Raw genomic sequence first — 13,284 nt, 5'->3', positions numbered from 1 at the left:
TTCTATCAAAATTATATGAATAGTTGTGAGTGTTCAAGAATACACATCCTTGTAAATCCTAACCGGCTTACCATAATATGGAAATAAAATATAGACACATGCATCTATCAGTGGTAAATGAAATGAAATAGCGTATGGTTTTTAGTGCCGGGAGTGTCCGAGGACATGTTCGGCTCGCCAAGTGCAAGTCTTTTGATTTGACTACCGCAGGCGACCTGCGCGTCATGATGAGGATGAAAGGATGATGAAGACAACACATACACCTAGCCCCCGAGCTAGCAAAATTAACCAATGATGGTTAAAGTTCCCAACCCTGCCGGGTGAGCTGTCAGCTTATATTCGGTACATAGTGGGTTCGAACCTCACTTTCGGCAGCCCTGAAGGTAATTTTCCGTCGTTTCCCATTTTCAGATCAGGAAAATGCTGGGGCTATACATAAATTAAGGCCACGGCAGCGTCCTTTCCTCTCCTAGCCCTTTCCTATCCAATCGTCGCCGTAAAACATATCCTTTTCGGTGCGACGTAACGCCAATTGTACAAAAAGATGAATGGATTCAGATATGTTTTCCGTAATAGTATAATTCTTATTTTACCCAGCTACTAGACTGAATGGTCATCGTAGAGGCTTTCGGTTCAGAAGTTCACAGTTTCGATTCCCGCCCGGACCGGGATTTTAATCGCGCCTTCGAACTCGGGGACTGCGTACGTATATACGCTATAGTGAATGCATCCCTCTACATAGGTTAGGTGTCAGGAGGGGTATCCGATCGCAAAACAGGGCCAAATATACATGTGCGATACAATTCACACCCGCCACCCAACCAAAATGTGGGATGAGGCAGTAGAAAAAGGAGATATTTTCTATCCCAAACCGACACAAAAATTCCTTACGAACGCATGCCTTACAGGCTTTTCAACTTTGTACGGGATATATTGGTACTGTAATTGCCTTATTTGGCACATCTTACTTTAAGTTGCTGTCACCATATTGATATACCAGCAGGGATACTAAGTATATTCTAGTACAAGAAGCCGTCAAAATGTCCACCATGCGCCTGAATGCACGCCTGGAAACGCCACCTCATTGAGTGTGGGACACCTTCGAACACTCCAACCATTTCACATATTCGATGGAACTCTTGTTTCACTTTCTAGCGAAGTACCGTACTTGCAATGTCCGTAAAGTAGAGAGACCAGACCTTCCGTATTTTACGGGATTCTCTATTATTTCTCTGAAGTGTCTCGTTGTCCCAGTAAAATTAAACATTTTAAAAATAAGATATAACCGGGCGAGTTGGCCGTGCGGTTAGGGGTGCGCAGCTGTGAGCTTGCATCCGGCAGATAGTGGGTTCGAACCCCATTGTCGGCAGCCCTGAAGATGGTTTTCTCTGGTTTCCCATTTTCACACCAGGTGAATGCTGGGACTGTTCCTTAATTAAGGCCACGGCCACTTCCTTCCCACTCTTAGGCCTTTCCTATCCCATCGTCACCATAAAACCTATCTGTGTCGGTGCGGCGTAAAACAAATTGCAAAAAATGTACGGGACGCACATTGTTATGTTGTTCGTGAACTGTCCAGTATATTTCAAAATAACGTGTTTGAACTTTTGTTTATCACGTTCGATTCATTGGCTGAATGGTCAACGGTGAGGCCTTCAGTTCAAAGGGTCCCGGGTTCGATTTCCGACCGGGCCGGAGATTTTAATCGCATCTGATTAATTCTTCTGACTCGGGGACTGGGTGTTTGTGTTTGTTCCTATACTTTCCTCTTTATATTCAGACAACGCACCATATTACCAACTACCACAAAAACACGCAATAGTGATTACATCCCTCCTTTAAAGCGTTAACGTCAGGAGGGGCATCCGGCCGTAAAACAGGGTCAGATTCAAATGAGCGACGCAGTTCGCACCCGCGACTCAATAGATATGCAAAAGCGGTAAAAGCAGAAGAGAAGAAGAAAAAGAAGATGCTTTATTTATCACAAAGCTCTGTTGTATATTTTTCATTGTGTAAAATAATTGCTGTTTGTATGGTTGGCACTAAATGCAACAAACCAGTGAGGCAGACATAATTATATAAACTGTAAAAAAAATGGCAACTTATAATCCTGCAGAGTGAGCTTTGTTTAGACGAATAGCCTACGTCTTCTGGCGAGGGGTTATCCGAATATTTGTGTAACGCGAGAATATGTTTGACGGAAGTGACGTAACATTAGGTCTTCGTCGCCTAAGATGCTGCGGCTATGGATTTCTATAAATAGAGTGTGTTGTAATAGAAAGTGTACTGACAGTGACGTCATGTTTGTCGTTACAGCAGGCCTTGGACGCTCTGTGAAATGATGCAAATTCATCGAAACCGACTTTCAGCCTATTAGGTCGTGTTACGTAAATTTAGTACGCGTTGAAGAGATGTTAAGTTCAGAACAAAAATGGCCAACCGTACATCAGTGGGATCCGAACCCACAACCTCCCCATTTCGCGTCGGTTGCTCTACCAATTAAGCTATGGTGGCCTAGGCCATCTTTGTTCTGTTGGAAAGAATCTAAGCTGCAGGTCTGGCACTGTTGCCATCACAGTGTAGAGTGCGTTTAAGTCGCCCGTTGAGGGGCAAGTCAATGAATATTAATTTTCACGACGGTCGTGAACATTCAATATTCATGCAAATTCATCTTTCGTTATTAATATCTGAGCTTCATTTGTTGAAATACATATTCGATCATTAGCTTTTCGCAAAGGGAAAAGTTTATTTTTTGTAACACTTGATGTACTGGAATTGAGCCGCTTCCATGTTTAATAATAATAATAATAATAATAATATAATAATAATAATAATAATAATAATAATAATAATAATAATAATAATAATAATAAATGGCACTGGTTGTGAGATCTGCGGCTCCTGTTAAGAAATTCTAATCTTAAATAGGGCCTAATAATCAACGGTAGTTGAAATGTCCCGTATTTTCATGCTTGTAATCTGGTCATCCTACCATAAATGCACGCCTGACTCCAAACTAAATCCTAAATACAAACTCTCCCGCATTCCAGCTAATAATTTCATCAAACATAGCTCGTAATCGATCGACCGTACGGCATATGTTCATAGGGACTTTAGCGTTATTTTGGAATGTATTATCCACCCTTGATTACTTCCCACATGTTTCCAAGTATCCCGTAAAGTATATTTTTAGAATACTTAGTTTACCAATCTTCGCCTCCTTTCAGGATTTACGCCCAATTTATTGCAGCTGGAACTTGGTGTGGGTTGGATCAGTCTTAGATCGGATGTTCTTCCTGACGCCAATTCTATGTGGAGAGATGTATTGTCGTGACACTGGTATTTACACGACGTGAAGTGTTGTTAAGTCAGGTTGCTACCCGAGCGATTCGGGAGATTAGCGTGAAGAGAATGAAGTCCACAGCTTCCCTTATACCACATTTAATTCTAGCACTTGATGGTATATACAGTATTTTCATGCGCCTCCACAACCTCTAAAGGTATGCATATCGAAGGCTTGGCGTGGTCGACTCTCAGTGGTATATACTTCTAAGTCCCAACTTGAAGTGCTAAACGTTATTATTATTATTATTATGCGACGACTTCAAAGTGCTGACTGACAGAGTTTCCGCTCGCAACTCCCGGTAGATTTGATCCAAAGACCCCGTTCAGGGTGTGCCCCCCTGACTTTATACCTTCTTCTCGACACGGCCGAGCTTCGAGAAGGGATCGAAATTCTCCACCCTGTGGAAACTGAATTCAGCCAATCAGAGGGCTAAAGCTCCCGTGTCCGTGCGACGTGACTTCGTACGTTCCAGAATACTTTCTACGCACTTGGAGGGTGCGGTACCCCACCTGTGTGACTAACCATTGCTCGAACAAGCCATTTCCTCTCATTGCACAACTATGCAGCGTTTCCACACTCAGTATTCTTTCATATTCCAAGACCTTATGATTCTCATTTTACACTGAATCTCTCCTCTAATATTATTCATAATATTTTTGTATCATTACCATTAAATATATACTCATATTCTCCCCTTTAACATCTGCTCATGTCTCAGTGACACCATTCCTCCTACGTTCCTGACCACAGGTTTGATCCTCGGACGAGTGGTAGTCCTGAGCTCAAGTCTGGGGTGGACAAGACAGTATTCACTATTGCGTGTTTCTTCATCATCAAAGACATTTACATTCCCCCACCGTGAAGGAGTGGGGCGGGCCACCTAGAGGTTTACGCCATCTCTCTGACGCGTGTTTCTGTGGTGGTTGATAGTGTTTAGGGTGATCAACCGTTGAAGGAAGGAATGAGGGACAAAACAGTCAGAAATGGGGGACATTACACAATTTTGAGGAGCAGCTACACTTTTAGCTGTAATTTTGAAACGACGACAGTGCTTGACTGGATCAGTCCCCCGATATTAACACAAGAAAGAAACAATACTGAAGAAATTTTCCAAACGTGTAGGATATGGTTCAACTGGATAGCTAGGATTGCACCGGATATTTTCAGGGGCCCAGAGGGTAGTAGTGGACTTTCTTCTCTTGAAAGAAATTATGTTATGAATTAAAGCAAGCATATGATTTCACGGTACTGAAATAACAAGATAAACACAGATTCTATGTCTGAGAGAAAGATTTTCAAAGATCCACTCTCAACAAATAGTGGTCTGTCGACTATTCTTGAAAATATCGGGCGTAGTCTCGTGAGAAACGTTGAGAGTTAGAAACCTAATGGAATGCGGCCTGTAACCCCCGGAAAATGTATTCCAGATTCACTGAGACGCAAGTCGTGAAAGTTTAATTTATTGTTCAGGTAGAGAATATTTATGAATAAGGTGTTCGCAATAAATAGATTGTTCCTTTAAGGACATGGTGTTACGTGTCATGGGAAACATGCAGTTTCGTGGTACTGAAATAACAGAAGGGATGAGCTCAACATAGACTCTACGCCTACGGAGAAGGTTAGGGAGGAATAGTAATTTAAAACCACACATAAAATAGTAACATTTAAATAACCTATTTCAAGTCATTAAACGAAGTGATTTGAGGAGTACCGTCGAAAAATCTGTTATTATGTTCACATTATATTTTCACAAACGTCCTCTTGTTCATCTCACTTCGTCCTTAAACGTTATGATATTCACTCTATCTACGATCCGAATTATTACCACTAGACGAAGTGTGTACTAATATAAATGCCTCGACAGGCAATAAGAAAAATTATTTATTGTATAAACCATTAATTTCCTTAATGTGCAGGCTACCAAAAATGGACACAATGTGAATGGAACAATTGAAAAATAGTATACAAGTTAAATTAAAAGTCTTACTATTTCAATAACATTTTTGCTTATTGTAGGGCACCCATTAGGTATTGTATGTTATTAACTGTACAAATGAGCTTTATGAATTCCGAAAGATCCATGAATAACACATATTAGGTGGTCTTATATTTAGTTTTTCTGGCAAGCCAGACAGTGGCAGTTCATATTTCACACGAACAAACGTTAACCCTGCAATGCCCAGACAGTTTTCATAGTGTTATGAACTCGATTTTTAATAAAACTGATTCCTGTCACCTCAGGTTGTTTACTTTTTACTATTATACAGTGGTTGATCATATTATTAAGGCCACTAGGTAAAATTTGAAGAATTTATGTTTGGATCATTATTCTCGTGTAAGTATTTACTTATTGCTTATTTTTATAGTTGTATATTATTAAGTACACATTTCTGTAGTTAAATTCTACATTCAGCCCTACATTAAGAAGTCTAATAATGAAAACTCTGGTCAAGACTTGAGAAAGGTGCCAGTTATGTTATAGTTCCTTGCTGACTGTTGTTGGAGTAACACACGTGATTTATTGTAGATTTGTTTCCTTGCATCTCTTGTGCGAATTTTGTTCCCTATGTGATACAGTGAAGTGACAAGAGCAGAATACAGTTAGTTATAGTTCAGTATGTACTTAAAAATACTGCTATTTAGAAAACAAGCATGGGGAAAGTTAAAGACCTTTCTCCCAGTAAAGTTTCGAAAATAAAACTATTTTAAAGAACACGGATTATTCTCGTAGACAAATAACGTCTATCACTTCTGTTTCAAATTCAACAATGGACAGAATTAAGAAAAACCTTGACCAAGGCACGAATTTGTCACCTAAACGGGTGGGTAAATGTGGCCGCAAAAGAATCACTTTTCCATGAGCGGAGCGTCAGTTAAGAAATATCGTCATTAAACACAGAAAGGCTTCGATGAAAGTCATTTCAACAAAGATTCGACAGCTACAGGTTTCATAAGGACAAAGAGTAACAATAATAGATACAGATAGTATGAAGTTAAGAGTAGGCAAAAGAGTGAGGCGTGTCAAAAATGTATCTGAGGTCCGCAATATTTTACTCTCTGAATTGTTACAGGCGTTCAGTTGTTTCTATTGGAAAGAATGTTGTAACAATGGATAAAAATGACGTGAGGACATTTTTTAATGTCATCATTTATGACTTCCTCTCAGAAAGAAATTTCTTCATCACAATGCTGAAAAACTAGCTTGAACATAATAGTTGTACATCTACGTAAGGATCAATGAATTAAGTTCGTCGAAATTCCTTACATGACAAACTAATAGAACATGAATGGTAGTAATGGATTCTTATAGTTGAGTTATCTGTGTAGCCATTGTACAAACGATTTTTAAGTAACATAAGTTTTTAATATATCTCAGAAATAACTCGCAGTATTCACAGCCAATGTCCCTTGCCATCCGTGAAATTGCGACAAGTACGTAAGAGTGAAGGTAGTGCTTGCGGTTCTGTGACTTATTTACCACTTTCGATTCATTCATATCCTAAAGGCAAGGCCTTGTCACTGCAACCACATTTGTCTCTCCTCTGCTGAGCGTTTCAGGTCAACATATTTTTTTTTTCAAATTCAGTCTGTCCATCACGGAATCCAGATACTTCTTCCTCGGCCCTCCTCTTCCATTCTTACCCAGAACTTTTCCTTCCAGCAGAGTCGTGAGGAATGTGTTATGTCGAAGTGTCGGGCAAAGGAATTTGGTTTTCTCCTTTTCTATAGTGTTGATCAATTCCCTTGTTTCGTCTATTTCTTTAAGGACCCTATTGTTTGACTTTTTCTCTGTCAAACTAATTTTCAGCATCCTCCTCCATATCCACATTTCCATTGCTTCCAGGCGTTTTATATCCTTCCACTTTGGATAGTGGGACGAAAGTGTTACGTTATGAGTCAGACCTTGCATACTGAATGGTATTATCGATAGAAAGGGGCTGCCTGGTCGAGGCGGTGAAGGCGTGCTCGGTTCGCCTGGAAGGACGTGGGTTCGAATCCCCGTCAGGAAGTCGTGAAATTTAAGATACGAGATTTCCACTTCAGGAGGTGCATATGGCCCTGAGGTTTACTCAGACTACACCAAAAAGAGTACCAGGTTAATTCCTGGGGGCAAAGGCGGCCGTCACGTGCCGCGGTTAACAATGGTGGAAGCCTTTACCTCCCAGTCCTCCAAGGGCCTTCAAGGCCTTTACGGAGGTGACTTTGTCTTTGTCTTTTTATTATCGATAGAAACTTTATACAGGATGGTTGGAAACAACGTGAACCGAGTATATGAGCGTTAGAGTGTTGGTCATACTGATAAGTAATTTGAAATAAGTTACGTCGATATCTCGCGCCTCTGTCATTTTATCAGCTGCTAAAATAAGCTAATCAGATCGCTTCGTGGGTGACTTCAAATGGGCTGTACGAGGCGGTGTTGCTAAATCTCCACGTGGCTTGGTCGAGCTTGAGAGCCATGCCGAGAAATGAGCATCAAACACGTAACACACCGTGCCACCGTAGCGTGCCTGCTGTGGCACGAGCCTGTTACCAAGTCCCTCCCCTGGAAAAGTTTATTTCTTCTATTCGTGCTCTCAAGCCGTGGACTGTTCTCTCGAACGAAGACGCTCCCGTCGGTACGGGCGATTTACCACGATCATCCAGAAATTAAGTTTCCCTATTTGAAAAAAAAAAAAGGAAAGACAAGGTAGTTACATGGAAACTTTATTGGCACCCAATACAGTAATGTTGGAACAATTTTTCGATATAATCACCACCAGAACTGAGAGATTTGTCATGCCATGGGATCAATCATTTTTTTATGGCTCTGTCGTAGAAGTCTGCCGCCTGGGAATGCAACCAGTCTGTGATATTCGCCTTCAGCTCTTCGTCCGCGTGAGAATGCTGACAGAATGACAGAAATTTCTTGAGATGGAAGAAAAGATGAAAATCACTGAGATCAAGATCAGAATTGTACGGCGAATGATCAAACACCTCCAAGCCGAACTCCTGCAGAACAATTGCTGAGCGCCGAACCGTATGTAGGCGAGCATTGCCATGGATCAGCACAACACCTGTACTGAGTATTCCCCGCCTCCTGTTTTGAATGGCCCATTGTAATTTCAGTAGGAACTTAATCACAGAACGAATCTTGCAGGCGATGGGAGAAGGAAGGCGGGATTTGTCCGGCCGGTATAGGATTGCTACGTCATAGATCTGTCGCGCATGCCCTTATTTCACAGCTAATACGTTTACTTTACAACAAAAGAAGTAGTGAAAATTTCTGGACAGCCTACGTATTTACTGAGTTGTTTTTGGAGGCAGTATCTTGAAAACTATTCATTCAAAGTGTTTCTCCTAAAAAAAAATCAACCTTTTTAAATTCGTTCGCCTACGGTGTAGGCCATTTTCATGAAGTATCACATCAGTTCATAGTAATCACCCAAGAATTTTATTATTTTGTAAACGGTAAAGCTGGAAACCATGAGAAACACTAGTTCTGATTTTCTGCTTGAGACAGACCCAAGATTCCTGTTGTTAGGGTCTAAAAATAATGTTCTTATCTTTTGGTGGCTAAGTCTTTGCAGACTTGCTATACATATTATTTACTGCATGCACCTTGTTTAATTTTTTTTCGTATCATAGCATATATACTAGTACAGTGTTCCCCAATTGATGATCCACGAAACCAATTTAAGGGGTCCAAGATATCATTTACACCAAAACCTTAACGTTTGAATTCACTAATTTTTACGCTGTTTTCTCTGACGAGAAACATGATAAACTTCTAGAAGAGATTTGTGATGATTTATTGAAGGCATTTTTCAAGCAGGATACACTTGATCAATTCTGAGTGGAGATAAGTTTTGATAAAAAGAAAGTAGGTGAAAAAGCTTTGAAATGTCCAGTTCCAATTTATTCTGCAAACATTCTCGATATTTTACTATCTGAAGAGCAAACATAGATATCGTCTTCATTTTAATCCGGATCTAAGGTTAAAGGTAGGAAATATAGAATCAAATGCTGAATGAATTGTTCAATACGAAAAAGGTAACGTTTCCCCCATGACTCTAAATTGTTGTAAATATTTGTGTGTTTTTACTCTTTATTTTTTAATATGACTATTGAAAAGTATGGGATCCGTGGCAGGCTGTGGAAAATTAGAGGGGGCCCACAGGTCGTAGCTAATTGAGAACAACTGACCTGATATTTGAGGTAAGGGTGCACCTAAGCGCACACCAAATTTCACTAAAATATCTTGTTGTTGTTTCAAGGGGCTTAGCATATAGATAATTGGCCAACTGAAAAATCCCCACTAGTTTCTGAATTACTGGCTGATTCTAATACAAACATCATTCCCACATAGTTTTACTACCTCTGTTTTGGTACTTTGCTATTGTTGGTGATCATACCACTCGTAACCATACCTGGAAGTTTCTTCCCTCCTCCCTTTGGAATTCTATGACATGCAATATGTTACACTGGACATTGTAGGGTTAAATTTATTCGTCGCTGTAAAGAAACATCAGAGTAAAAAGAGGGTGTGGCCTTTAGAGACCGAAATAATTGCTGTAGATGGAATTAAGGACAGTAATAATACTGTAATCTGATTTTGTCCCTTCATTAAAGAAAGTTAATAGTACTGTACCTAGCGTTAGCTTCTCGCCGGAGTCAGGAGGTAACGTGAAACCCAGTAGCGCCATGGACGATATAAGAACACAGGGAACGATGAGGTTAAAGAAATAGTAGAGCGTGCGACGACGGATCTGGATCGTGAATGTGATGTCCACGTACGGCTCGGGACAACACTGGTACACGATCGTATTCTTCTTTCCGGGCATACCTGCAATCGTGAAACAACCATACGCATTAATTGAACATTATCATACCTATGCGCTCCACGGTTACACATACATATTCACATACAAACATACTCTCACTAGCTACAGCACTTGGGATGACGACTAAGATCTCTTCCCTCTCCAAGATATTTTGTTAAGAAGGAAGCCACATTTTCCAGTTTCAACTCAGTTAAATGTAAATTGAAAGCTCTGTAGAATATTACATAATAATATACCTGTAAGAAAAACCACATTATTGAACGAGGAATAAAAATACGCACAGCATGGTGGAGTGGAGACAAATCAGGACTTCGTTAGGTAAGTTCCAAATTTCAAATTCCTAGGGCGCCATGTTATAAATCTCATTCCGTATTGACGATTATCACTTTACAAATAAGTCTTATATAATCCGCCTTTTCAGCACAAAAAAACATCTATATTAGATGGGACAATATCTATACATGTTTAAGCCTACCTAAAGGCCATCCTCAGTAGAAGATCCAATATTACATTTATGCAAACAAATAAAAGCACTGATGAAGTGTGTGGAATTAAAATACAATGATCATAATAGACATATTAAAAACATGTTGAGGCATAAAAGTCCTCTCGTCTAAAAACTCGTTTGGTTGACATAAAACTTGGTAATCCTTTTAAAAGTGGAACATTGTGTTGCGCAGCGCAGTGAGACCGTCAATAAAGGAAATAATTAGTGCGCACCATTCGTTAAAAGGCTGTCGTCTCAAGTGGTACGATCTTGTCGGTCTCATGTCAGTAGTGATAGGCTGAAACATGTATAAATATTGTCCCATCTAATATAGATGTTTTTTTGTATTGCAAAGGAGGATTATATAATATTTTTTTATTTGTAATGTGAAATTCCTACGGGTTCAGACAGAAATGAACATACATATTTCCAAATTTAGAATGTTAAACTAGTAGTATTTCTTGTAATATTTTCTTTCCATAGAATTGCTTGTTGTACTATTGTAGTAGTAGTAGTAGTAGTTGGGTAATTACTTTACTTTATTATTACACTAGTGTAAGTCACCATTGCCACGAGGATATTTCTCAATTGCGATGTGTTTGCTAATATTTAATACTGAGTGTGACTTGATAGAATTTGATGATGTTCTTTTAAGAACGAAACGTCATTCTTTGTTTAATAGTGTGTATCTTTATTCCTTGTTTAATAGTGTTTTTACAGGTATTTTATAGTGCCATATTGAACTAGTGTGTTCGACAGACTGAAACGCTTTTAAGTTACATTATCCAAGATAAGTTCTGCTCGACCAGGGCTACTTACGGTTTTGCGATTAAGGGGAGTTGGAGTACTAAGAAACAAATAGAATGTTATCCCACAAAATAACGAAATAATTTCCTAAATAACTTTGTTTATTACTGTTATGAAATTCCTTCATAAATCATGATTTCTTCTGTATGTTTACCCATAAGGGAACTGTTTGAGTTGAACCTGTGACACTTGGGTGAATGATCAATTACAAGCAAAACGAAGTTATCTTTGTACGACCAAGGTCCTTGGAGGAGTGGAAGGAACCGCCTTCCACTATACGTAACCTTCACTCTTACACTCTTTTCACACTGCACGGTTTCTTTGCCGTAGAGACATTGTTTTCACACTGCCACGGTTTCTTGCCGTTGTAAACTCAGTGCATGTCTCGAAGCTAGTCGTACAAGAGAGCATTGCAATGAATAGTGGAAAAATTATTTCGTTATGGTTATTTCATCGTCACTGAAAGATACAAACACGAAATCCCCGTCTTTGAGTGCTCCCTATCAATTAGAGGAGAGAGGAAGTGGGATTATTTTACACAATGTTTGAAGATCTCAGCAAAGATAAACATAAAGTTTTAACTACTTCCGTATGTCAGTTGCCACAGCGTAGTCCTGGCTTGGACCAGAGTAATCAAAACTTCAGAATCAACATCAGGCATTTCCCAAAATCCAACAATAAATTCAACGAGCAATGAGCTGAACATTTTACGAACAAAACAAAACACTACAATATTTATATATGCTAAACTAACCTAAGTTATCTCTCGCGTGTGATCTCCTCTATAGCCGGCATATGATTAAAAACCGTACAGTGTGAAAGCATGCATTTAGTTACGCGCGCCACTCAATCAACAGCAACCGTCCATTCCAGTGGCTGCTACACGGCATGGCAACGGTGCCGTGCCGTGACCGTGTATAGTACGCGCACCCTTTGGTGATACATCGACACCCTAGTGCTGAATCGGTCGACCTCGGTTATCTTCGAGATTCGTATTGGCAACCTTTGAAACCCAAACTATGAATCGCTTATGCATCGCTGTGCGACATCTGGCGTACACTTTACGTACTAGTATTGTTGTTGATTACACAGCAAAGCCAAACTATAGAATACATGCTAGGAACAAGATTCGCATCGAGAAATGTTATATAATGTGTGTGTGACACAGTTGTTGGTTTAAGACAATAAAGGTTTAGAAGATTCATATCGATCGATCATATTATCGATTCAATTCAGATTTCATTTCCATTCAGTTGGCAGTATTACCGGAATCGGGAGAGCTCCCTCAGTACTCCTCACCCATGTACAAAAATCAATCACTAGAAAGTGTGCCAATAATAATGTGAAAGGTGTAACGCTCTTCTTCACGCCGCTAAAGGAAGTGGCCGTTCGATTTTTAATGTTGAAAACATGTCTTAGCAGACAAAGTAGGGGTCGCCATACTATGCAAAACGTAAAATTAAGCTATTTCCTCAATTGTGCCTAAAGACCCCAGAAAGGTTTCAAATTGTGAGTCTTGGATAATTCTATCAAACTAACAAACTAATTTTGAAAATCTCTTCCGTCCTAAATGCAGTTCAGGAAAAACAGCCTAAAATCGCTTGTATTTTTACAAGTTTTCTTTTTTATTCAAATCCTAGCCAAATTAACTTATTTACATAATTCTTTCTGTAATGTGTTCCTTGCTTCAATACCCTTAGGTGTTTTTTGACTTTTAAAAAAATGTCCACACCGAAAGTAGTTACAGGGGCTAAAGTGAAACTCTGCATTGACTCATATTAGCGCTCGTAGTGGTGCTTAAGTGAAACAATGCATTGACTCAC

General features: G+C 39.6%; 1 protein-coding gene across 1 annotated transcript in view; it reads right to left on the bottom strand.

Annotated features, from left to right (window-relative positions):
- LOC136872184 (neuronal acetylcholine receptor subunit alpha-7) overlaps positions 1 to 13,284 on the bottom strand; it is a 511,170-nt gene that overhangs the window by 297,493 nt on the left and 200,393 nt on the right. The window contains exon 10 of the mRNA XM_068227358.1: positions 9,975 to 10,169. Coding sequence (XP_068083459.1) covers positions 9,975 to 10,169 — 195 coding nt within the window. The remainder of the gene's footprint in view (positions 1 to 9,974; positions 10,170 to 13,284) is intronic.

The sequence above is a fragment of the Anabrus simplex genome, chromosome 4, assembly GCF_040414725.1.
Source record: "Anabrus simplex isolate iqAnaSimp1 chromosome 4, ASM4041472v1, whole genome shotgun sequence".
NCBI classification, from domain to species: domain Eukaryota; kingdom Metazoa; phylum Arthropoda; class Insecta; order Orthoptera; family Tettigoniidae; genus Anabrus; species Anabrus simplex.
The sequence above is the reverse complement of the archived record's forward strand: the minus strand, read 5'-3'. Positions and strand labels throughout refer to the sequence as shown.